Raw genomic sequence first — 22560 nt, forward strand, 5'->3', positions numbered from 1 at the left:
CGCGAGCTCACTTCGCTGTTGTGCGTCTCTGTTTTGATGACTTGACATCAAAGAAGGAGTAAGCTCCGCCCATTTGGGGGGAACTAGCGCGCGCACTTGCTCAAGAAAAAATATTGTTTACAGCATAAAAAGAATATTTATAATGACAAGGTGCAAATCACTTTACTTCAAATATGCAACTGCAATAACAAAAGATTTATTTATGTGAACAAAATGCCAAAGTAAGGGACATCAAAATCATAACAGGGCATTATTATTTTAATTATAGTCTACATTATTATTATTACTACCTCCACTACTACCCTGTTATGATTTTTATTTATTTTATATACTTTTTTGATGATATTTATATATTTTTATTTATATTCTTGTATTATTACATTCTAATAATAATAATAATAATAATAAGCAGAAGAAGAAGATAAGGGCACAGAGGCCTAGTGTTTAACACTGTCACCTGTGGCACCCCATCAAAGGGTGCACTTAACTAATCACACAAGGCAATTTACAGCGATCTGGGTAAATGTTTCTACAGTCTTGCTGTACACACTGTTAACATTAGTATGCAGAAATTTCAAATGAAATAAACTATATTTAATTCAGAATGGGTAGAACTGCGCTTAGATCTGTGACTTTACACCTCCAGTGTTGAGGGTTTGAATCCCGCCTTTGAGTCTGTGCGCATGGAATATGCATATTCTCCCTGTGCATGGTGAATTGCCTCCCGGCCAATGTGTACATAGCATAAGTGGTGTAAAAAACGACTGACTGAACGATTAATTATAAATGGACAAAAAATTATTAAACAAAACATTTGAATTGTTGGAAAATTGCTGTTGTTGGAAAATTGTTGAACAAAATACTCATGCTGTAAAGGGTAAATAAACTCTGCTTCACATTGGGCCACATCACACACGCACATAATTGATTATTTTCTTTCAACAGCACAGCCCCCTCACATTTTATTCCTTACTTGTTTTTTTTTCCTTGGGTACCCTAGTCCATCATTAGGTGTGTGTGTTGGGGGGGGCGGGTGATTGTGTTAGCCTTCAGCTGCAGCTTTGCAAAAAAAAAAGATTTTTCACAAAATATTAAAGCTTTTTTACTTGACCCCCCTGATTAATGCCATCATTACAGTTTTCATTAGTGTGTAAATGTTCTCAGAGACTAAAAAGACAAATGACAACTTTACTGACATGAATAAATAAATAAGTTAAACAGCACTGGCACGAACATAAGCAGTGGCCCAGAAAGCTGTATCTTATTTTCATCCATATAATCTGGGCATGTTTGTTATTCGACTACACATTGTGAAATCAGTCGACATACAAACTATAATCATTCATGTGTAAGCATTTTTAAAAATCTTTTGTAAAAGAATAAAGGCATGCAAAAGAGCAGTTTCCTTGATATCAGTTTTCCATTAAAGATTGAAATAGAGCACAGCAACCAAGATTAAAAACTCCATCAGTTTTGAGTTTCTGGTGAATGGGACACGTCTGTTTACCAGAATCACCTAATAAATAAAGTAATCCTGGTGTTCTTTTAGACTGATCTCACATAACATATTATTTGATTTGTACTTTACATAGTTTGGACATGAGAGAAGTTCCTACAGTACATAGAGAATAGTTGATCAAGCTCGCCCCCTCGTGTCTGCAATCGGTATTACTTTATACATTACAGGTATATCCACTACTATTTTAAACATTAATAATAAAAAAAACGGTATAAGGATAGTATGGGTCTCAATTACTTTAAGCAAAAAAATAGATCTAAATAGGTCTTTCAAAAATAGATCAAAAAGAAAAGAGTATATATATATATATATATATATTTAACATCAGAACATTTTATATATCCTATCTTTTTCTCCTTTTAAAACACAACTATTAACCACCTGCCTAATATTGTGAAAGTCCTCTTGTGCCACCAAAACATCTCTGCTGTGATATCTGGCATGAAGGCATTAGCAGCAGATCCTTGATGTCCTGTAAGATGTGATGTGCAACCTCCATGGATCAGACCAAACCATCTATATAATGAAAATACAAATATTATTTACCAGACTTTCTTCCCTCTTTTTGTTCCATGGTGCAGTTCTTTACTCTCCTCACATGCTCATTCTAGGGAAAACCTAGCAGTTTAGGGATGCTCTGACCCAGTAATCTGGCCATCACAATTTCTCTATTGTGAGAGTCTTTTAGATCCATATGCTTCCCTGCATACCCATATGCTTACACTATACATAGGCCTTACATTTAGATTCATCACATTTTGAAGATGCTCTTATCCAGAGTGAAGTGCATTTCCCATTTATACAACTGAGCAGCTGAGGGTTAAAGGCCCAGCAGTGGCAGATTGGCGGTACTGGCATTAGAAAACATTTCAGAACCTTATGATCAAAAGCAAGTGTCAATGCTAGGACACGGTTATATAAAATATCTTTGCATACCAGAGGATTAGAATTTCCCTTTATTTTCCAGCATGACAATGTGCATGACAAGGTGAGCTCCACAAGAACAGGCCTGTTCAAATCCAGGCCTGAAGGGCCAGTTTCCAGCTGGGGAAACAGTTTGGGAAATTTTCTGCTTAAACACAGCTGATTCAACTGATCTTGTTAATTGCCAGGTTTAGTGGGTGTGTTTAAAATGTTGGCCCTTGAGTTCTGGATTTAAACACCCCTGATGTAGAACTCAAGATCCCTGACATTAACAGAACATGCCAGACCTCTTCGTGTTTCTTACCATAGGTAGGTCATAAATCCAGCAGAAAGCTTTTCCAGAAGAATGATTATAACAAAATGGTCACATGTGCATGAACATTTGTCCACAAATTGTACCTATATGCCATATTTATGGAAATATTATTTATTACATAAAAGTGTAACATTAAACATTTCCAGGTGTGGGAACTCTCTCGCCATCAAACTGCTGCTTAATTTCAAGGATGTACAGTCGTTTTTTCCTTATTTATTTTATTCAATATGGTATACATACAAAGTATCTAGAAAGCTACAAAATATCTACCACTTTATCAAGAAGGCATCAAAAATGTTACAGAGCAAAGACAAGACCATATGCAGTAAGGAACACATACACATAGCAGGTTTTCCCGTCTCCTCTCTTTCTCACCTTTGCTCCAGCGCTTCACTATCATTCATGATATTAAAAGATCTCACGCTTTTGTACCAAGAAAAGCCAGAATATATAATTTTATACAAAGCACCTTTTTACAAAAAAAAATCTCTGCACACAAACCCAATAGTTTTCTTTCTTTTTTTTTAAAAATGATACTATTTTGAACTAGAGAATAGTTCACTTTAAAGCCAACTTTTTAAATGGTAACGAACAAAGAAGGTACCAGTACCTACACATAGACAAAAATACAAACCAAGAAACAAAAGAGCTAGACTGCTGACGTGCGGTCATCATTCCTCTGGAAAGCGACTGCTCAGTGTCCATCACTATCGACAATTAATGTCCTTCTAACGTCCGGCGTACGATCGTTGTGTATTCAGCTCCCAGATGAAGTAAAGGCGGGGAGGCTGCGATCGTCTTCAGGATCTTCTGGAAGAGAAGGTTCGTGGTGCCAGCAGCGCAGCAGTAACAGCATCACGGCCACACGGGGCTCCCAAATATACTGATGTCATCACAAAAAAAAAAAAAGTACACATAGAACAATAATACATGAAAAAATAAAAAATCTCCATACGCAACTCACACAATGTGAACCAGAACAGAAGAATAAATGGGGGAAACAAAACCGAAATAATTTGCTTTTTTTTCCTGTTACGCATAATAAAGTCCACAGTTTACATTTAACAGTACAACACAAAGATCAGTTAAACTATTAAAACCATATGACAGCAGTTTAGAAACGAATGAAATGAAAGAAAAAAATGGGCGTATAGTGTTAAACTGTGCTGAAGATTCGTAGATTTCATCCAATATAATGGACTTTTAAAATCCACTTCATATAGTGTTCATATATTCTCCTAAAGAAAATGTCAGTGTTCTCATAAAAAAAAGGAAAATAAAATGTAAAAATATCACAAAGGGCTTCCAATTTACAGTAACAAGCAGTCTTTACCAAGATCTGATTGAACACAAATTAAACATATTTTACAACAGAACAAATAATAATAATGAATAATCTCTGATTAAAAGTCGATAACGTTATATTTTAACTATTTAACCACCGTCCCTTGTCGTTTACTATAAACTTTTAGCAAGGCATTGTGGTGAATATTTGACTTTACATCCACTTATTTGGTTCTGATCATAGTCATGCAAAATACGATTTGTCTTTTCTAAGCTGGAAAAAAAAACAAAAACAAACGTGAACCAAAGGCACTTGTATGCTACAGTGCAGGAAACGAGGAGGAGATTCATCGTGCCTCCAGGGATTCTTAAAAATTTTTTGGTCTTTACTGATAAGAAAGGCATGGCTAGTTCGGTAGTGTTTTACTAGATTTCTAGGATGTAGTGGTAGCTTGAGCTGATGTGCACGCTAGCCACGCTAGTCTTTTTCTCGTTAGACCACGAAACAATGATCTCAGCTCAGTTTTCTCAGCTCACGTGAACATAGGCATCCGTTAAGGCACTGTGCTTTGATACGCTTTGGCAGCTCTGTGACTGTACACTTCCATGGAACGACGTGGGACGAGGACGTGAAAAGTCTTCCAGCTTAGGAAAGAGCTCACAGTTTTAGTGGCATCTTTTTTTTGTTTGTTTTTTGAAGCAAAAAAACAAATCTCTCACAGCCATGGTTAAGGCTCGCAGTTTTAGGAGGCCACAGAGGCTTGGTGTTGGGGTTCAAGGCAGCAGAGGACACTGGGACTGGAACTTAAAGGACTGGTGACAAACGGGACAGGTTACTGATTAAACGGATGATAGAATCTTCCCTGATGTCTGGAGATAATATGATTGTGTCTCGTCGAATAAACTGAAAACATAGGTTCGCTTGATAAGGCATGTCCCAGAAGAATCCAAGTGCTCAGGACATTTTGACAATCAGCTCGCCTCTGGTGTTAGATGTAGTGCTTTCTGTTTTGTTTTTTTTATTATTTAGGGTGCTTTCATACATACAGTCCATTTGAATCGAAAGTGTTTTCGTCCTCGGTGCAGGTTTAGGCAGGTGAGAAGTCATTTGGCATTGATTGGCTAGCATTTCATATGCAGACGAGACTGAATTCTTTTAACCAATCATAACACAAAATGGCAGGATTTATCGTAAAATATAGGAAGTCTGACGTAACTAAAAAAGTCTCTCTCCAGTGTTTATTAGATTTTATAACATGAAGTAAAAATATGATTCGACTCTTCATCGAAAAACCTCTTGATGACATACATTGAATGTTTTAAACTGGTATTTTATGTTTGTTTATCTTGGTTGTGTTCACATTGCACAATTCAGATTTTTTTTCCCGCCCAGATCAGATGTGTCCATCTTAACTATTTACATTCATGACACATATCTGTCTTTATTATGAGCACAACTGTCTACTAACATCTCCCACATTCATAAAGACTTCTTAAACACTTCTTAAACACTTCCTAAACTCAAGGCGTGCTTAAGCGCTCCAAGCATTTATTTAAAATACAAATTAGAATTTTTTATTAAGCGGTTTTGCCCGATTGGAATCTGCTGAGAATATAACAGAGAAGGGAGATTTTTTCAGTTGGGTCAGGCTTCATATATTTTACCATAAATCCTGCCTTCTGCGTTATGATTGGTTAAAAGAATTCAGTCTCGTCTGCGTATGAAATGCGAGCCAATTAATGCCAACTCCGGTGTTCTCACAGAGTTTACCGATCAAGAATCTTGTCATCTCACCTTATTTTACCCCATCGTGGGGCAAACGTGCACAGAAAAGATATTTATTCCAACAAGAGAGAAACAATCGGATTAAGTGTATTCATTGCTAAAATGTATCTATTAATCAAATTATTAAAGGTTTACACCCCCCTCTTATTCCGATCGGGCCGGATAGTGTCAGACTGTTCCAACTGACGTTTACGTGATGCAGTTTTATTCCGATTGGACTATTATTCTAATTATTATTGGAATATTAACAGATCTGATCAATGGCTAATCAGACTTTTGTATGTTTCCAAACTCTGACCAAGCATGGCAGTAGCTCAGATCTGCTTTAAAAGATGATATTTTTTCTGTAGACAAAGTCCTGGTAGAAATAAAAAAAAAAAAACAGATCTACGTCTCCTTCACAGACATGACTCATCATTTTTGTGATTTCTACACATTTCTACTTGTCTTATTTTTCTCACTGTTCTTTCCGCACATATATTTCTGATTAATGAATAAAAATATGTATTTCAAAAATATGTAATCAGCCCTTCGTTTGGTTTGTTTAAATATGCGCGATGTGAAACTGAAAAGAAAACATAATGAAAGTATTCAATTCACACTGATTTGGGTTTGGCAAATGGAGTACTAGGTGTGAAAGCGCCCTTTGATCACTAAAACGTTAGCAGAAATTATTTGCAGTATAGTAGATAGAGTACAGGTTATTATTTATTTTATTGCAGCTGAGACACAGGAGAGTTTTCAAGGGCTGGACGTTTAAATTCCCTGAATGCTACAGATGCCAAAATCCAGTAACTGTATTATTATTATTATTATTATTATTATTTATTAATATTTTGATGGACTTTACAGTTATTCCTCTCTAATTAACCAAATGTTTGGAACTTAAATACTTTTTTCAATCTTTGGAAAGACTATGGGTATGTGGGTATGTACAGGTATACACAGACACGTACACATTCATAAACGGTATTGTTTTATAAGAACCTAAAGGCTAAATCTGTTTTAAGGTGTACATTAATTAGAATAGGGTTAGAACCTAAAACATCGTCTTTCTTGGACAGATTTAATCTAATTCGAGCCGACCTTGAGGTCTAACGATACTGCCGCTTTATATATACATACAACCTATGGAGAAAAGTCGATTCCTTTAAAATGATTCTTTCCTGTATCAAAACATAATACAACTGTACCGTGTTTCACAGCTGCAGTCAAAACATCGAACACATATACATTAATAAAAAGGCTGGAAAAAATAATAATAACAATAAGCATCACCCGGATGAGAGCTCGAATCGCTGCGGGTGAGGGTTGAACTAGAGGCACTGCCACTTTTTTTTTTTTGTGTGTTTGTTTTTTTAAATTGAGGTTCAGAGTCTATAGGACAGATCCGCTGGCTGGCATGAGCTTCATTCTTTCACCAGTCTGTAGATGTGATGCTGAGCTCCGTGCTCGCTGTTCGACACCTCAAACACACACGCCATGCACAGCAGGGTCTCCTGTGTGTCTCTGTTTGTGACCACCTGTGGGGAGAGACGGAGAGATTCAGAGGAGCTGACACTTAAATGAAGCTATTTTCAACTGAATCAACGAGAAAAGAATGGAGGAGTTGGAGGAGGAGGGGAAAAAAGGTGAAGGTCACGTGATGCCTTCCCGGAGAACTCCCTTTTTAACGCTAGTACAACAAAATACTACACAACAGGACACCAACGCCCTTATATCATATATACTTATACATAATTAAAAAAAACAATGGTTCCACTATGATGCCTTTAAGATTTTTACATAGTTGTTGCCTTCTGTGGATAAAATGAAGAAGAATCCAGTGTGGGCCGTGGGAATGTCTGGTTCACATTGTGGGAATCTGCATTCTATTAATTATGTATCTAATGCAATTGCACTGTTTAAACACCAGAGGACGCATATTGTTGCAGAGGACCTATTATGCCAAGTTCACTTTTTGTCATTTTTAAACAATGAGTCTCTAATACAGTATGTATGTATGTCCAATGAGAGAAAAAAACATTTCCTGCTTTCTTCAACTTTTGTGACCTCATATAAGAAGATTCTTATTCTCTGTTCCTTTTTGGGGGTGTGGCACAGTAACACCTCCAACAGTGCATTAAGAGGAGAAGTAAAATAAAGGGAGTTAAAGGTATTTAAAAAATGACCTAGGACCAAGTTCTTAAAGAAATAGCAAAATACAGGACCTTTAAAGTATAATTATTAAACCATTTTCTCTGATTCGGGAACATTCCTAATTCAGTGCAAATTTCAAAGAATCTCTAAAAAAAAGTTTTTATTATAATAGATTACATGAATATATCTGTTTGTAGAAATTTTTGACTTGCTTCATGCACTCATTGCTTATAATGGGGTGGCTCAGTCGACTAATGCTCTATGTTGTTGATTTGAGGATCCGAGGGATCTGGGTTCGGACCCTGCCATCGGTGGGTTGCGGCACCCTATACTATCCAGCCACTGCATACAGTTCCGGTTCCAAACCCGGTTAAAAAAATGAGGGGGTTATGTCAGGAATATCTGGCATAAAACCTGTGCCATGTTGTGTGCGCACTGGAGTGTCTGCTGTAGCGAACCCACTTGATGGGAGCAACTGAAAGAAAGTCTTTCAGAGTTTTTTTATTATTATTATTTTAATAAACAAATGTAAAAACATTTTAAACCCATTCACAATTGCTGAAAAAAATGGCAGGAATGCTGACCTGTCCCCATCCAGGAGAGTACGGGTGTGACTCACCACCCCCCTCTATGGGCTGGGGTGGCAGCGAATGATCCAGTAAAAACAAACGATCCAGTGACTCACCAATAGGATAGTGAAGTTCTCCAGCACGCTGTTCATCATGTACTTCTCGGGAAGGTGTTTGAGCTTGTGGATGAAGTTGATCATGTATTCGCACATGGGAGAGCGGCTTATCCGGTACACGAAGCGGCCGTTTTCAAAACGAGCGTATTCCGTCTGGAAATAATTATACAAGTTAGTATTTCTTATAAGGTCACTTGTTCAAGTTTTTAATAATGCCTAATCTAATCCCACCATAACTCTCATCCTGATTAGCACTAAGACAAACATATTGTACATAAAACCCTACCTCAACTTTCTCCACCACCTGCTTGCCAAATGAGCAGACTTTAGTGGAGCAGGTGATGGTCATGTTCTCCGGGCTCTCGTACTGGCTGGTGACGCCATAAAAGGCCCCGGTTTCCTCCTGAACGTTGCAGTTCAAGTCAGCCTGAAAAGAACCAAAAGGGTTTCAGTGAGACTGTAGTGCTACTAGAATTACAGTCTTGCACATTAATCGATACATACTGTACATAATAGACTAATGTAAAATATGGTGTCTGGTATACATCTGCCATCTAGTGGACATCTTGTGTAGTGCAGGCTGACACATCACCATCTGTTTAAATGCATTACGGAGTAAAATAAGGAATCATCGCTGTGAAATCTGTATCCCTTACATCGGTACTTTGTCTTATAATACACTATTCATGTTCAGCACCGCGCTAAGCTGACAGTCCAGTCCTTTAGACACCAGTTAAATAGCACCTTATCAGGGTAGCCTTTTAAAAGCAGATGATAAAGAAATATATTAAATGGAACGTTACTTAAAAGCTATTTTATCCTTGTGAAGAAAAAAAAAGCTTTCATTGGCCTGTTTTCTTTCATTAAGACATGATGGTCATTATAGAAATTAATAAGAGGGACAAAAAAAAAAAAAAAAACCACAAATATTCCTTTGCAGCATGCTCTTCCTTCATTAAAGCAGCCCTATTAGATTTTCACATAATACCCCAGAGAGGCATTATTGTGCAGATTCTAGGTTTCGTTTGAAATTCAGATCGGCTCGTCACTTCAAACGGAATTCGAGCGGGCTCGCGTTCGCCGACGACGCTGCCCACTTTAACGATTGCCACTAGTTAGCATTTGGTTTTGGGTAAAACATGCGCGATGTTTAAACAGCTATTAAAGCTGCAAGCCGGGCCCCTCCTGATTGTTTAGAAATATTACACTGAATTAGCGAGGGCTTTGATCTGGCACTTTTCCTGCTTACGCCACGCCAAATATAGCAGCCAAATGGTCCGGAGCATATGCAGACTCAGACTGAAGTGGGTTGTTGTATTCAAGCAGTTCTGGGCACGGGTTCAAAAATTCAGCGAGGGCACGGAACAGTGTGCGAATGTACAAAGAGTGTATAATAGACTGCACACTCGGGCGCTGGATATGAAAGTAGATTGCATATGCTGTATATATGCAGCGTCACTGCGGATCAATAGAGCATTCCTCTGACCGATCACGGTTATGGGCTCTTCCAGGATGACCCTGGCACAAAGGAGGCTCGAAGAGGATGTAAGGAATGTAAATCGTATGCTTTGCCCTTCACAGTCTGAACACTTACTGTATGAGGACTGTATCTCTACCACCTTTTTTTTTTTCAAGGTTTTGGTGTAGCTGTGTTCATAAGCATGTATTTGTTATATAAATCACAAAATTGATTTAAATGACTCTTAATTTAGTGCTTAATTATAAAAATTACAACAAAAACAAATGGCCTAACCTGCATAAGGGAGATAAAATGCTGTGTGAGCTCCAGGCCACTTACCCAGAACTTTATGAGGAAGAAGGAATTCTGTGGTCCTTTGCCAAAAAGCTCTTTCAGCCCTCCTTTCTTCTCTGGGAATTTGTCATAAATTTGACGGATGTCCACCGACTCCAGCAGGGCATCGCTGTAGGAGTGATTTGTCTGTCCGATGTGTACAAATAGGTGCTTATTGTACTGTAAAGGAAAGCAGACAGAGACTCAGAGACCCGGAAAACGTGATGCTTTTTAAACGCTGGAAACCTCCGCGCTGCCTTGGCGCTTTACATTTGCGACACACATGCTCCTAAAGCCTTCATATGAACTCGTAAAAGCTAATGGTCTGACAAATGAGCCGTGTCATCCGTTATCGATAGTGGAACGAAAGCGTCTGGAGAAGCAGACTAACTGAGACGGATCGACGCCGTCACGAAAAAAAAAATACCCCTGGCTTTGCTCTATCTCAGGGTCGGCATTTTGAGAGGCTTGAAATGCGTTTGGCCTTGTCCCTTGCCTTTTCGCTGGAATACACACACCTTGAACGTTGAGATTGTTCAGGACATTAGCGGCAATCGATAAAACATGTTTCATATCTGTAACATTGTTGTCAAAATAAAAATCTTCAGGCTTTCGATATACACATTTTCCTGGCTTAAGCTGAATATGGTTCGTTCCCTACCAAATAAGCTTGTCCTGTGCTAGCTTAGAAAAGTTGCCCTCAAAACCACATGTTCCAGAGCGACTGTCTGTATGATCGATATGTGTGATGTATGATCAATAAGCATTAAATTGCCTCTATGTGTCACGATAAACACTATAAACTATCAACACTATAAACACTGCCTGGCCCAAAAAGGTTTGATGCATCAATCAAAGAAAACAACTAAGCAAAACACTAAAACTGGGTTACGATCCCTTCAAGACATTATCAAAACCTGAGAGGATGGTCCTGGACCGTCAAAAAAAAACATGAACGTGAATCAGTTAAACTCTTGGTGACGTTGAATTGTTAAAAAAAAATCAAAAATAAAAACCAGAGCTATTTGATGTAAGGTGTGAATTTGTTAAAGACCATAAAAATTGGATTTTGGAGCAACGGCAAAAGGTCATGTCGTTTGATGAGTCCAGATTGATTTCAGAGTGATGGGCGTAACTGGGTGAGAAGGGAAATGCATGGAGCGATGCACCCATCATGCATAGTGGCCGCTTTTCTCTGGAGATAGTGTTGTGATCTGGGGTTGCTTCAGTTGGTCAGGTCTAGGCTCAGCAACGTTGTGTCGCAATAAAATGAAGTCAGCTGACGACCTAAATGTACCGAATGACCAGGTTATCACATGAATGGGGTTTTTCTTTCCTGATGGCACAGGCATATTTCAGATCTCAAATTGTGAAAAATGCTTCTGGGAGAGTGAGGAATCATTTTCACACAGGAACTGGCCAACAAACGGTGTACTGTAATTAAATCTAAAGGTGACTAAATGAAATCTTATTGTATGCACGGTATCTCTTAACCACAGTTAAAAAGTCTATTGTTTTTAAATGCTCCAGATGTTGAAGCATCATTGGAAGCGCTCCAGAACGACCCGTCCTTCACTCTTAACACTCACCGAGTCCGGCTCCCTCTGCTGCTCCAGAAAAGCCGAGAACTCGACCAGCCTGAGCTTGCTGGTTCCAATGGAGCGGCCCTGCCACGCTGGTACTGTGGGTGCTGGTGCTGCTGTGGACTCGTAACCTGCTCGGACACACGCAGAGGTTAGCAATAAGATACGGCGCTCGCGTTATGAGCCTCCTGAATCAAAGGGAAATACAAAATATGACGTACTTGAAATTGCTGTTGTGACGGTGGGCTGGATAGGGTACGCCTGCTGCGCAAAGGGCTTGATGCTGAAACAGAATGAAAGAGAGGTTTAAGACACATATCTCTGAAGGTTTTGCGAATCAAGAAAAAGGAAATAACACGCATAGTAATCTACAAAATATAAACAGACCATGGAATTCTTGGGAAGTAGCTCCGCTATTATTTTTACCCAGTGAAGGGGCCAGGGTCATGGTTTCTTGTTTTATACAGGCTCAGAAGTTACCACTTAGACTAGGCATGAGACGACAGACTATGCCCATGATACGAGACATGATATAAGCATGTCACATTCCGTGCTTTTATTGTACGTATGAAAAAAAGTACAACGTTGATCTTATTTTTTACATTCCTCCAAAGTTCTGGCCAAATTATTGATTGTTTAAATATCATGTCTCCAACAAAGATCTTTTTTTCCTTTTGCAAAAAACAAGGGTACTTTTGTGGAAGGTGTGGGAAATTTTTGCGAAAAATCTGTAAATTTGAGACCATTTATCGGGTGTAAGCTTCAACGTATCGAGTTCACTGACAGAAGATTTGACGGATTAACGAAATCAACTAAATTGCGCAGCTCTACTCCTGTCCCTTTCAGTGAAAGATCGTTTCCGACACGCGTACTTCCTTAACATTTGGCCCGACCGCTGTTGTGGCTGAGAATGCAGAAAGCAGTTTTTCATACAGTCTGTCTGTTTTATCAGCATAGCAAGGGGTCAAAAATCATAAATAATGGCAACCTACTGGTAGAGTGTGGATGCCGTTAAAGTGGAAGTTGAAAGCTAGATGGGAGGCAGATGAAAGGACGCTAAGGGGAAGACTAGCACAAAGAAAAGGAAAACGTTGACACACTTACTCTTGTGAGGATCCTGGCTGTCCCGTAGATATCATGCCCTGCCAAAGCTGGAGAATTAGATACATAAATAGACAACAAAGCACAGCGTATCCACACTCACACACACTTTCTGCAGGCCTGTGATACTCGGACGATCTGAGTGTTAGCCCACTTCCTGTAAACCCAGGTGTACTAACGTGCCATGCTGGCCTGTTATCTAGACTACGACAGTGGTGTACTTATCAGATGTGGATGTGTGCGATAGATATGGGCATGCTGAGTAAGTGTGTGTGTGTGTAATGGGATTGGGCTTTCTTACCCCAGCCGCTCCGGGGAAGGCGGGTCGAGGGATGCCTGGCAAGCCCAGCTTGTTGTGGATAGCCGTAGCTGAGACGATCTGTGCCGAGGACATGGATGCCATGCTCTGGAGGGCTTTGTCCTTCACGGTCTGATCCTGTATAAAAAGTATTTACGGTTCAAAGAGGATGGGGCGGGCGGGGGAAGGTGGGGGGGGGGCTTCCAACAGCAAAAGGGAAAGATGTGCTCGGCATTGTATGTTACGAAGACCAAGCCAGACAAGCAAAGGAGCTATAAAGTGCATCGCTTCATGGCCATGAAAGCATTCGCTTCGAGAAAAAAAGAATGTGCACTCGAATCAGACCCGGCGATTGATTAAAATAAGTGTCTGTGCATCGGCTGTACACTGAGAAGAATGTCTTTCATATACTTAAACTCGCATTCATTAGTCAGATAAGAAAGCAGGTCCATCCGTCCATCATATTAACCAGCGTGTTAGCGTCATCGCCAGAAGTGTCCGACAAATCGAATGTCTTTAAGCAGTACAAAGTACGCAATAATAACCTTATTTTCTCCAGCGTGTTACATTTTCCCTCTACATTGAGCCATCAAGGCTGCCGAACAGAGTCGACAACACGAAGCTAATGGTGAATGCAGGCGTGGAGGACACTGTGGTTGAGAGTCTTTCTCTTTTATATACTGACTGATTAACTTGAGCTTTAATTTCCTGATGAGGCTAAAGGCGAATCCTGCACACAGACATTTAGGTTTGTTTTTTCGATTCAAGGCATGCTTACAATTTTACACACATCACAGTGCCAAGGGTTAATTAAGAAGTTGGAAGAGTCGGGCGCAAACCTACGAGTGCACAAAGGCTACAAAAGACATCCTTCCTTATACCAACATGGTCTTATTAAAGCAAATAAAATATATATTTTATTTTAAATAAATAAATAAAATGAACATCTCTCCGTGCAATGTCAAAAAAAACGCACAAAGAGTTAGCAGATGATAATTCAGGAGAAGCAGACGGAGCTGAATGCCAGCAGGCCGGTGCAGATGTGATCGAACAGAGGCGGTGGGCGTGAGCTGGAGGTCAGCATGCTGGTAGGGTTGTGTGTTGTTTGTGTGTGTGTTGTTTGCATGTGTACTGTTTGTGTGCGGGCACACATAAAGGTGTGGCCTGGAGAAGATGCAGGCACGCAGAAAGCAGAGCAAGACAAGCACACTCAGGACAGGGTACAAGTACTTACCATGCTCATCACCTAAACAGAAACAGACAAGGCTTCACTGTAATCGTACACTTCACACACCGCTCACATCAGCACACAGCATGGACATGCGCCGTCATGTTTACCAACAGCTGGTTCATTTATTTTTCTGGTGAATTAACCAACCATACAGCTTCATAGGGTCCAAAACGTCTGAGTCGACTGCCAAGAACGGTTCTTTTAGAACCCGAGGATGTGAAAAGTTTCGGAAAACCATAACATGTAGAGATGCTCTGATTGCAATTTTTCTAGCCAGGTTCTGTTTTTTATCTATCCATTTATTTATGTATTAATTTTCCTTCTAAGAACCAAAATCGACACGGTTCAAAAAACCTTTTGTAAGTTCAGTTTAAAAAAAAAATCTAAATCAATTATATGTACAGTACTGTGCAGAAGTGTTGAGCTTTCTCTACTGTTCTTCATTCTTTTACTCATCGTCTGTACCGCTTTATCCTGTATTCAGGGTCACAGGGGGCCTGGAGCCCATCCAGGAGACTTAGGGCACGAGGCGGGGTACACTCTGGACAGTGTGCCAGTCCATCATAGGGCACACACACTTATTCACACTCAATACTTTCAAACAGTACTGTATAAAATAAAACATGTTCTACTAAGTACCTTTTACATACTTCCTAGGGTTGCTGGACGTTCTCAGTGTTTCAGTGTTACTGGTCAGAGATTTATTTTTTAAACAAATAAATTTGAAATTAAAAATTCAGCACATATTATATGAGAATAAAGCGCAGATGCACATGACTGGCTAGTGCTGCTAGGATTGACAGATGGCTATAGCACGATCCGACCCTGCGATCTTTGGATGAAAGAGCAAACGTGTTTGTGTAGCGCCACCCGGGAGAGCATGTGCGATCGGTATGGAACCATTTGCATTGGAGGCTGATCGCTCACTGGCAGATCGAACGGTGCATCTCTAATATGTACTTATCTGATCTTGCGGGATTTTCATGCAGAACAATCGCTAGACTTTACACAGGAAGCCCAGAGACTGAAATCTGGTGCAAAAGAAAACCGAAAAAAAATCTAGTAAGCGAATATTTCTTTGGTGGAAATGTCTGTTGATATTGTGATTTCAGAGGATAGTCGCCAGATTGGTTTCTCCTGCCATGTAATTGTAATGAACACTCTTTATAACCGCGTTGGGCAGAAAAGCATCTTAGAACATGCTAGGCGTGCAGGAGACCTCATAGTGTTCCTTTCCTTTAAATGTATGGAAAGCGCCACTATTTATTATCAAAGGTACGAGAAGATGTTATGATATTAATAGTGAATTTGTGGGTTTTTTCCCCTCGATAAATGTTCCCTCCATTCTTTGAAAATGGGTTTGCATCTACAGTACGTGTCAGTGTTTTATTTTACTCTTATTCAGCTACATGCAAGATCGAAAATGACGGAAAATCATTTTGTGGTTTCCTATTGACCCTAAACTTGATCTTTACAGTTAACCACATCAGTCTGAACTTGTGCTCTACTAAATAAATAAACCTATAATTAAACCTTTGAACAAGCCCTATTATGAAACCTTTTATACAAAAATCATTTTTTAGTCATATTTTAGACTTTCAAATGGGTCTCTGTCCTTTTCCCATTTTTATTTTGGCTAGGGTTTAACAAGCCAATTAAAGTCAGCCCTAATGTGACCTCATACAAGAATAGCCCCTCCCCCATCATGTTGCTCAGCTCTGCTGCTCTCTGGTGGCATGTGTCTCAGCAGTAGCTCATTTACATTTAAAAAAAATGTTTGAGTTATGGAAGAATGCATTATTTGAGGAGTACTTGAGCTGGAGCTTTAATCCCTATATGAGGAGCACTTGAAAAGCTTAGTCATCTTAATCAGGTCATGTCGTAGGGCAGAGAAAATAAAAACGTGAATTCTGTCTGGGCCACATCACACCCTTAAACACCAAGTAAAACAAAATGATTCTAGTGTAATGAAGAAATTATATGAGCTATATCACTGTATGCACTATTAGTGCAGAGTAAATGTTTAATATCTATCTTTTCCAACAGCTTGTCTTCGAGCTCTGCAGAATTTTTTCTTTTAATAAAGTTGTAGGTCTCTACTACAGCAGGGAATATAGTTTAGGATCTGGAGTCAATTACTGAATCACACCGAACGCTGACGTGTTTCTGAATCATTTTTAGACATGGATCTGACTTGCATCAAAAGCAGCAGACAGACATCAACTTCCACCAGAGTTGCCGCAGCGAACTTACGCTCTGTACTAAAGATTCCCTTTAAAAAACAATCTAATCAAATCAGAAATTATATATTCATTTTTTTGACTTCACTACTAGTCAAAAGAAGGACAATCCCTTCTTACTCAATGGTCTTTCCCCATTTTTATTTCTTTCTACACTGTAAGGCCTTGTTCACACGGGCGTTAAAATCGAGCGTTTTTCTTGCGTTCGTAGAGCTGAGGTTTTTTTTTACACATAGGAGTCAATGAGAGTGTTCACACGGGCTTTGGTGACGTGCGATTGCCCGGGTGCACGTTTATACGGCCTAAAAAAAACGTTGCATGCAGCTTTTTCTTGCTGTTCAAATCCCAACGAACGCATGGAAAACGCTTCTAGTGCGTTTTCTTCGCGTTCATTTTACGCTTCGGCGGACCGGATATATCCCATGATCCTACATGCTAAACATAGGGAAATGCGGGAAAAAAATAAATAAATAAAGAGGGTGAAGAAGTGCTAACAAGGCCTTAATGAACCTCTCGGGAACTTCTAAGAGGTAAGTTTTGGTCTTGTTTTCCTGGGAAGGTCTTCATGAGAGCCAGTTTCATCATGGAGCTTGATGGGTTTTACAAATGTACTCGACACAATACTGTTCTTGCGAGAACTGTTCCAGAATAGCCGATCTTCATGTGTTGAAATTACATCTGACTGTTGTTGGTGTGGTTACTTAATTGTATAATTTTTCAAAAAAAAAAAACTGGTAGAAAATAAATCCAAATTTGTGACTGGTACTGTACATATGGTTCTGTTGAATATCAAGAATGTTAATTACTAGAAAAATATGCCAGTTTGATCTGAACTGAAAGTTATTTCTTAATGACTAAGACCTCTTAATGAGTCAGAACACTCCTCTACCTTACTCATCACTAGTCATTAAGAAACGCATGTTTTATTTCCCCAAGTGATGAATGATGCAACAATGTCTAGCAGCTGATGAAATAAGAACCGTTCTCTTGGCAGACACCAGACTTTTGAACCCTACTGTAACTGAATCAGGATCAATACTCAGGTTTAACTCAAACATCATATAACATTCAGGATCAGACCGAAAGTCAGGAGCTGACCGATCTTAAAGGAAGATTTGCAGCTGATGATATGGAGGCTTTAGCTCATTGTGGCCACCTTTCATTACAAACTATCCCCCCGAGAGCAGCGCCGTAATGACTGTCATTTCACTTAACATGTCTCGGATAAAGGGACGCCGGGACGGTTTACTCTAATGCACCGGGAGCCAGCTCGAATTCTTCCCTGCTTCTAATTTGCTTTAGATGAGAGGAGACAGAAAGGCGTACAAAAGGCGGACTGCTTCTAGTCTGCAGCCGCCGGTGGCCCTGAAAGATCAGCCATTCATGGTGGAAAAACACACACACGGAAAGAGAGAGAGAGAGAGAGAGAGAGAGAGAGAGAGAAAGAGAAAGAGAGAGAGAGAGAGAAAAAAAGAGAGGGGCACTCATGCACACTCATGCAGCGACACAAATGAAGGGTCATTAATCCTTCTGAGTAAACTGGGAACTGTGGAAAAGTGTGCCAGTCAAAAGTGTTTGTCATCTCTTTAACAGGGAGAAGGGAGATAGAAGGAAGAAAGAAAGAAAGAAAAAAGAAATACAGGGTGGAGGAAAGTCAGAACGAAAGCTGAGGAACTTCAAGGTCACCCACGTGACTCCTTAAATAACAGGTCAAGTTATTATTAGATTACACATCATACAAAAGTCTTTTAAAAACTCTGACGTGGCCTTTATTAAAAAAAAAAAAAAAGGCGGGGGGGGGGGAGGGGGAGTGGGGAAGAAATCTGAAAAGTGTGTGCATGTGTGTGTGTGTATAAGAGAGAGAGATGTGAGCGGGGTGGGTGGGGGGTGGGATTTCAATAGTTTCATTAATGCAGCATGAGGTAAGCATTTGACAGCCAGATAAAAGAGGACAAAGAGAGTGAGAGAGCGCCTGAGAGAACCTGACGTTAAGCATGCGAATGGCTTTAATGGTCCATCTTCAGGCCCGAGAGGGGGGCGGGGGGGAGAGAAAAACAAAAACGACTTCATTACAGCACAGCCAAGAATGCAAGTGTGCATCGAAATCCCAGCCTCGGGTTGCAAAGGTCACGGCCACGAGTGTAAGGTTAAGCTTAACTGCTGACCGTCTGACCTCTGACCTCAGCAGCTCACCGCCAGCCTGAGCGCTCTGCCAGCATGCCTGCAAACATCTCAATCTCAACGAACCTCACACACACATACACACATCATGCATTCTACACTGAACGTTAGCTTAGACTCATCAGCTCTAACTGTATCTGTAAAATATAAATATGTTCCTTGTCCTAAATTTGGATAAAAGAATAATTCAGTGCGTTGGATTTTTTTTTTTTTCTTCTTCTTCTTCACTTCGCCTCCACCCACATCGCCTGCTCTCTATTCAGGTCAGCTTTATAAGCTAATAATAAAGGCACTCGAACTACACTCGCACTACAAAGAGGTCCCAAGGGTTAGGTAGCTTCAAAGCAGATGCACTTAGTGGTCAATGAAGGCACAGCAGCATAAACAGTCATAAAAAAGAGACACTAACCACCAAACGGCCACAGTGTAAGTGTACGTGTGTGTGTGTGTACGTGTGTGTGTGTGTGTGTCTGTGTGTGAGAGGGAAATAGGTAAAGAGACGGGCGAAGAAATGAATTATACATGCTAAAGCACACACACGATACATTGACATGCAAAAGGTTACAGGTGACAGGAAGACAGGAAGTCGGCGTGGCAACCACAGGGCCGAGAAGCAGAGAAGCGCATACCTTTAGCTTGGAATGAAACTCGCGAGATTTCCGCCGGGCAAGAACCTGAATGTGACTAGACACCTGTGGGGTCAGGGAGCGGGGGGAGGGAAGACAAAGGAAAAAACAGCCTGTAACCATAGTGATAAACTCCCCACCCCCGTGACAGGGAGGGGGGGGCGGGGGGGCGGAGTCAGACCTACCTTGATGGCGGCTTGGATTTCACGAACTTTCTTTCTTGCTAAGACCTGTATGTGACTAGACACCTCCATTTTTGAAAAGAAAAAACAAAAGAATACAGAAAAGTGATTACACGTTTTTTTTCCCCCACCGAAAGAACACTCAAGGAAGGATTTAACAGCAGGGCGTACTAGGAAAGAGGAAAAGCGCGGCCCATGCTCGAAGCCACCAGCCGCACCGGCTTGACTCGCCCTGGGCTCTTGAGTGAGCTGATTAAAGAGGATGCAGGCTCCTTAAGCACATTAAGAAACAGCAGATGTGCTCAGCTGCACGCTGAATGAGAACGGGCATGTCTAGTAGCCTTTAGGGACCGAGCGCTTTACCTAGCGGCCTGGGTAGCTTGCACTTCTGATAAGCGCTGCGTCACTGTGATTGGGGAGGTCGAGATCCCGAGGAGAAAAAAGGGAGGGGGGGGGGGGGATATTTGGCGTGCTAATAACGGCTGCCACTCCGCACTTACTTCGCCGCCACAAAGTCACTTGCACGTATCTGAGTGGCGCAAGTGCTCCTTTGACCTTTCCAATTTAATTACAACAATCACTTCAGCTAAGAAGAAGCTTATGCAAATCAAATTAGGATGTAATTGTGGCCATGTTTGCACATCTTTGTAATGCTGTTACCTCGCTCTTTGCTTGAAGTACCCATGAAAATGACATTTTAAATTAAACCATATTCTATGTCTGAACAATATTTTAATTAGGGATGGGAATCACCAGGGACCACCTGATACGATATTATCACCATACCTACAGCAGGTATGATTTGATTTGTATTGCAATTCTCTAAATATCGATACACTTACTTACTTATAAAAGTAAATATAAATATAAATAATACATATAAAAATATATTTGTAAAAAATTATATATACATTCAATATAAATATCCCAATAAAAAATCAAATTATTATTATTATTATTATTATTAGCTTTTTTTTTTTTTTTTACAATTCTAGAAAATTAATTTGCTCCTACACAGGACGCTATGCTATAAGTATCATGATTTTATTAATATTGATATATATTCAATGTGGCTTAGTGTGTTAAGGCTCTGAGTTATTGATTGAAAGGTCAGCGGTTTGAGCCACGGCTCCATCAGGTTGCCGCTGTTGGGCCCTTGAGCAAGGCCCTTAACCTCTCTCTGCTCCAGGAACAGCGTATAATGGCTGACCCTGAGGTCTGACCCCAGACTACTAACAAGAAGCTGAGATTTGCAAACAGAAAAGAATTTCACTGTGCAATAATGTATATGTGGCTGAACTTTTATATATCAATCTCCAGATTCAATATTATTATTATTATTATCATTATTATTATCATTATTATTTTGTTACAATTCTAAACAAACAGCAAATAATTCGCTCCTACCACACAGGATGCTGCCTGCCAATATGCAAATAGTTAGGAACGCACCACCTGTAGGATTATGCAGGAACTGCAATATTTTACTGAATCAAAGGAAATCTTCTATAAATTTTAAAAAGATTTTCAAAAGATATTTTAAAGTCACTGTGATGCATCACTGAATTGATTCCCTCATCTCTAATTTTAATGTTTCAAATAAAAAGGCATGGATCCCATCAAGAATCATCTGAAACAGCTGGCTGGATCGTTATGTCGCTGCTTGTCAGCTCGGTCGTGTCAGATGTCATAAATCAGGTCTGGGTGAACATTTTTATCGCAGCTATTTATTAAACATGGACTAAAACTGAGTCAGAAAAATGTTCATCACTAAGAGAAACTACGTTGTTCTATATATTACACTTGTCTAATACCTGAGGTTGGTTTGATTCGAGTGAGGGAGGAATTGGAGTGTCCTAGGCATGAGATTCTTCAGCTACTTTTTTCTTAATAGTTTTTAATGCAGATTATTGATCTGCAAACCATGAGTTTATAACCACAAAGTACACACCATACAAAACTTTAAGGGATGTGTCTCATTACCCCCTTGTTCCATACACCAGAGAACTCTGTGCACTACGTAGTACTTTAACTGAGCACAGGCTTTAACACGTAATGAGTCTCTATCACTACTGACTTAGACTAAATAGATGTGTGGGATGATGTTTTTCCCCCACTGTGAGAGAGATATCTTTATTGCTATTTCTTCTTTCAGTCTGTGTGTGTGTGTGTGTGTGTGTGTGTGTGTTGGTAAGTGTTGGCCAGAGCCCCAGTTCAGAGTCGTGCCGTCATGCAGCCGAATGAAAAAGCCTGCTGGAGGAGTCTCTGCATAGTGCTCCACTTCCAAGGTCAAATCAGTCCATTTACTCCCAGCCAGTGCATGCAGCAAAGCTCCATGCTAGCATGTGTGTGAGTGTGTTTAGAAAACTATTATTTTCTATGTAAATGCTATGTGAGGCTATTTATTTAAAAAAAAAAAAAAAAAAAACACCCATCAACCACAACATTAAAACCACTGACAGGTCAGTTGAACAACACAGATTATTAAATAACACTGGCACTTGTGAAGGGCTGGGATATATTACGCAACAAAGCATAGAGTTAGTCCTGGAAGTCGAGGTGTTCCTAAGCAGAAAAACTGGGCAGGAGTAAGGATCTGAGCGACTATGACTTCGGCCAAATTGTTATGGCAGGACGACTGGATCAAACCTTCTCCAAAACAGAAGGTCACGT

General features: G+C 40.0%; 1 protein-coding gene across 6 annotated transcripts in view; it reads right to left on the reverse strand.

Annotated features, from left to right (window-relative positions):
• Window positions 1–5747: 5747 nt before the first annotated feature.
• The window catches only part of tead1b (TEA domain family member 1b), a 68487-nt gene continuing 51674 nt past the window's right edge, over window positions 5748–22560 (reverse strand). For 2 of the 6 annotated variants that reach the window (XM_053512811.1, XM_053512810.1), the window contains 10 exons: window positions 19891–19953; window positions 19709–19771; window positions 13431–13565; window positions 13133–13179; window positions 12250–12311; window positions 12035–12159; window positions 10452–10625; window positions 8940–9080; window positions 8654–8806; window positions 5748–7352 (listed from right to left, as the gene is read on the reverse strand). In XM_053512811.1, the coding sequence (XP_053368786.1) occupies window positions 7239–7352; window positions 8654–8806; window positions 8940–9080; window positions 10452–10625; window positions 12035–12159; window positions 12250–12311; window positions 13133–13179; window positions 13431–13565; window positions 19709–19771; window positions 19891–19953 (1077 nt within the window). In that variant the 3' untranslated portion in view covers window positions 5748–7238. Of the gene's footprint in view, window positions 7353–8653; window positions 8807–8939; window positions 9081–10451; window positions 10626–12034; window positions 12160–12249; window positions 12312–13132; window positions 13180–13430; window positions 13566–14661; window positions 14983–19708; window positions 19772–19890; window positions 19954–22560 lie in introns of those variants that run through there. The other 4 variants (XM_053512812.1, XM_053512813.1, XM_053512814.1 and 1 more) reach the window with 4 other exon arrangements.

Source organism: Clarias gariepinus, chromosome 15 (assembly GCF_024256425.1).
Source record: "Clarias gariepinus isolate MV-2021 ecotype Netherlands chromosome 15, CGAR_prim_01v2, whole genome shotgun sequence".
Lineage (NCBI taxonomy): Eukaryota > Metazoa > Chordata > Actinopteri > Siluriformes > Clariidae > Clarias > Clarias gariepinus.